We start from the raw sequence: 4,177 nt of genomic DNA on the forward strand, positions 1-4,177 counted from the left end.
CCTGCTTCCAAGGGGCCCAAGCTCAGGAACAGAAGGACAGGGCCAGCTCCCGACTGCTGCAGGTGCCGCGGCCCCGGCACAGCTCAGCGGTGGGTCTGTGTGGTTTGCTCCTCTCCCAGCGATGGGCCTGGGTGGGTTTCCCTGCCCCACGCCGGACAGGCCCGGCCCCCCCGGCAGGGATGAACCGGGTGGCCCCGGCCCCCGTTACCGAATTCGTCCTCCATGGCCATGATGATCTCCACTTGGTCCAGACTGTCCAGGCCCAGGTCCTTCATGAAGTGGGACTCGGCTGTGAGCTGGAGGAGAACAGGGCGGTCAGCGGGACCCGGCCCGGGGCAGAGCCCCTCACACCGGCCCTGCGGTCACACCGGCCTTGCGGTCACACCGGCCCTCCCGCCGCCCCCCGGCCCCGCTCGCCTTCTCGGGGTCGATCTTGTCGTAGAGCTTGAGCACGTAGAGCACCCGTTCCTTGATGTCGGCCAAGGTCAGGGGCGGCAGGTCGGAGAAGCGGCGGCACGGCGGCGCGGCCGCGCGCGGCACCCGCAGGAGCGCGGGCAGCAGGGGCCGGCCCGGCGGGGCGGGCGGGACGGGCGCGGCGGGCGCGAGGCGGTGGAGGGCGCGGAGGGCGGCGGGGCGGGCGGGCGGCGGCAGCAGCAGCAGGCGGGCACAGGACGAGAGGACACGGGCCGCCATCGTCGCTGTCCCGGCGGGCGCCGCGCGGGGCAGCGCCCCCTGCCGCCCGGAGGCCCCACAGCGCCCTCTGCCGCCCGGAGGCCGCACAGCGCCCCCTGCCGCCCGGAGGCCGCACAGCGCCCCCGGTACAGCCTGGCACCCACCCCAGGTTGGGTCATAGAACCATAGAATCATGTCCAGGTGGAACTTCCTGGGTATCAGTTCCTGCCCCTTCCTCTTGTCCCAGTTCTGGGCACCCCCGAGCAGAGCCTGGTCCATCCTCTGCCCCCTCCCTGCAGGCACTGACAGAAACTGGGGTGGTTCCCTCTCGGTGTCTCTTCTCGAGGCTGAACAGCCCCAGCTGCCTCGGCCTTTCCTCATAAGGGAGATGCTCCAGTCCCTTCAGCACCTCCACAGCCTCCTCTGGACCTGCTCCAGGAGCTCCATGTCCCTCCTGTCCTCAGGACACAGCACTGCAGATGTGCCTCCCCAGGGCTGAGCAGAGGGACAGAATCACTTCCCTAATCTGCTGGGAAGGCTCTTCCCAATGCTCCAGGATCCCAGTGGCCTTCTAAGTTCTCAGGACACACTGCTGGTCCAGGACAGCAGGACATCAGGTCCTGTGGCCGTGCTGCCCCCCAGCAGTGCCCCAGTATGGCAGCAGCAGACACAGAGTCATCCAAAGGCAACGTTTAATGGCATCACACACACCTGGCACACGCAGCCCCAGCAGCATCGGGGTACCGGTGATGGGGTCCTGCCCCGTCAGGCGGCTCCCGGCTGGGGCTGCCGGTAGCGGTACAGCCGGACGGTGCCATCACGCTGCCCGGCCAGCAGCCCGGCCCCGGCCGTGGCCCAGCGCGCCAGGGCCCAGCGCCCCGCGGGGCCCGGGGGCAGCAGCGCCGTGCAGCAGCCCCGCAGCAGGTCCCACACGGCCACGGCGCCCGACGTCAGCACCGCCGCTCCCGCCGTGTCCCACACGTCACCCTCCAGGTACCTGCAGGGACAAGGGCAGTCAGCACATGGCAGGAGGTCTGCAAAAACACCACGCAGTGCAGGGTTTGTTCCCTTAGCTTGGGGTTCAGGTACAGATTATTGCCCAACTGCAGTCAGGCTACAGTCCGGGCTGTGCCTCCAGCACAGCCGAGAAGGGAGGAGGTCAAGAAAATGCTCCTTGAGACTCAGAACATACTTGAAGAAGATGGACTCTTAAAAAAAGGTACTCTTAAAAACAACTCTGTAAAGAAAGCCCCATCCCTGTAAGTGTTCAAGGCCAGGCTGGACAGAGCTTGGAGCAACCTGGTCTAGTGGAAGGTGTCCCTGCCCACGGCAGGGGGTGGAACTGGACGATCTTTAAGGTCCCTTCCCACCCAAACCATTTTGTGATTCCATAACTGTTCAGTAAGCAAGATCTTGATCCACTGCTCCTCCCACACATCCATCACATTTCCTGTGCAAGGAACACTGCAAGACTGAGCCTTGAAGCTGAGGCTGAACCTGCTGACGCTTCAAAACACAGGGCACAGGAAGGAAAAGGCCATCTGCCTGCAGCACTGCTCCACACAAACCAACCTGGCCGGGGGCTCTCCAGCAGCCAAGAGTGCCACTACTGCAGGCAGGAGCACAGGATTGCCTGAGGAGCCCAGGGACACAGGCCCCCAGCCCCAGTGCTGGGGCGAGGGTCAGGGCACAGCAGGAAGTGTCCCACCCACACCCCCAGCCCTGCCCGCCGCGCACCGGACACGCGGCAGCGCCGGATGCAGCCCCTTATCGCTGGGGGGATGGCAACGGGATCCCTGCCAGCGCTGCTCCACTCTCCGGGCCCTCCCACAGCCCCTGCAAGGAGCCAGAACAGCCCCCAGCACTTGCCTCCCTGCAGGGCTCGGTGGGAGGGAGGAGAACATCACCCCCCGGCTCCTGCCTGTCCTGGGGTTGAAGGCCACCACGCGGAACGCTGGGTTTCCACAGGATTCGCTCTCTTTGGCATGTGGATGGCTTAAAACAACAAACAGAAGGCCCTGATAGAGAGAGGGAAAATACATCACTAGAAACAACAGCAGGAAGGGAAAAACGCAAAGAATTTTCCAAAAATTAACAGCTGCAGTCTCTCTCTAATCGCAGCCCCATGGACAGTGATACATTATTTTTACTGAAGAAAACAGAAATGGTTTACTTTCCTTATCAAATTAGATAAAAACCAAAGCAGCAGCTGGCTGATAAGGGCTGACGCAACACAGCAGAGTGACAGCTCAGTGACCCAATGGATTTATGCATTTATCTTCAATCCTCAAGAAACCTCAATCCTTTGCATCCCCAGCCCAGTCAGTGCAGCCCAAGCATGAACTGAATTTCATGTACGTACAGAGTCGGAATATGCTCGATGGCAGATGGAAGCTGGGTAGGAATAACCAACGTGCATCTTCCTCAGGAGCTGGCCCGTTTTCAGATTCCTGCAGTTGGTGAAAACAAACTCTGATACATTTTCATCCTCTAATCACAGTTACACCACTATGCAAGATGGACATGGGTTTGGTTCCACGTCAACCAAACAAGCCAAGAGGCCACAGGGAGGGTGTAATGAGAATGATGCAAAAGCAATGGAATTACAGCAGCACAGTTCATTCCCTGTCCATGAGACTGCGGGGTCACACTGCAGGCCCTCTGACAACCACCATTTCACAGGTGGCTCAGCAGCCAGCCAGCACCCCCACACAACCCTGCAGCTCTCTGCTACAGTCCCCATCCCCCTAAACCGTGTAATGGCAAGGAAACACCGACCACACCACGATGCTGTTGGCTGCAGTGGTGCCCACCAAGGCCTCTCTCATCCCTTCTACTTCAGCAAAGGCTGTAACAGTTTCTTCAGGGGGCATCAGGGTCTGCCTGTCCTTGCTCCTGAAGGGAGATCAGCACAAAGAAAAGCAGTTGAAATAACAAGTGCCTGTTCTGTGCTCAGCACCACTCCAGGAAGAACAGGAACCCACTTGTTCTACATCCAAGATGTTTCCTCACTTTTATCCCACCTGCCACACTGAGACCACCCCAAACCAGCACCCCCAAACTCACCCTCCTGTCCCTGAGAGCCACACCAACTCCACTTGCTGCTCCTGCAGGGTCCTGATGCTGCTCACTACCCTCTGGTCCTTTAGCCCAACAACTGCTTTTATATTCCCAGATTTCACTAGGGAGTGCTTGAACAAGTCAGTCTCAGAAGAATAAAGCAAGGTCCTAAATCAGGAGACAAGCACATACCATGACAGAAGGAAGCACCACTCAAACATGCCATAGCATATACAAATCAGCCCATATTTACTCAGTCTGCCAGCTCTGGGGTGAATGAACAAGTCTTTATAGTTGATTTTTAGAAATCCCTTGCACCTTTTCCAATTGCTAAAGCAACTGAGAGAGTAACACATTAATAAAAAGATAATTTCAGACACTACAAAGGTAGTAGTGAGGAGAGCTAAGCTGCAACCAGTCAGGGGGCAAAGTGGTAGCAATAAAT

The 4,177-nt window shown here is 59.2% G+C and overlaps 2 protein-coding genes across 2 annotated transcripts in view; both read right to left on the bottom strand.

Moving 5' to 3' along the window:
* Positions 1-695, bottom strand: part of NDUFAB1 (NADH:ubiquinone oxidoreductase subunit AB1) — a 2,846-nt gene extending 2,151 nt beyond the window's left edge. Inside the window, exons 1-2 of the mRNA XM_027897278.1 lie at positions 418-695; positions 209-296 (exon numbers count right to left, since the gene is read on the bottom strand). Of these exons, the coding sequence (XP_027753079.1) occupies positions 209-296; positions 418-693 (364 nt within the window). The 5' untranslated portion in view covers positions 694-695. The remainder of the gene's footprint in view (positions 1-208; positions 297-417) is intronic.
* A 655-nt stretch (positions 696-1,350) lies between these two features.
* On the bottom strand, positions 1,351-4,163 carry LOC114064325 (partner and localizer of BRCA2-like). The gene is made up of 5 exons (XM_027897266.1): positions 3,739-4,163; positions 3,451-3,567; positions 3,035-3,122; positions 2,542-2,690; positions 1,351-1,669 (listed from the first exon to the last, which is right to left on the bottom strand). Exons 2-5 carry the CDS (start codon positions 3,543-3,545, stop codon positions 1,438-1,440), a joined length of 564 nt encoding a protein of 187 aa, XP_027753067.1. The 5' UTR covers positions 3,546-3,567; positions 3,739-4,163; the 3' UTR covers positions 1,351-1,437.
* Positions 4,164-4,177: the final 14 nt, after the last annotated feature.

Source organism: Empidonax traillii, unplaced genomic scaffold, assembly GCF_003031625.1.
Source record: "Empidonax traillii isolate 1590-97213 ecotype Southwest subspecies unplaced genomic scaffold, ASM303162v1 scaffold534:size827195, whole genome shotgun sequence".
NCBI lineage: Eukaryota > Metazoa > Chordata > Aves > Passeriformes > Tyrannidae > Empidonax > Empidonax traillii.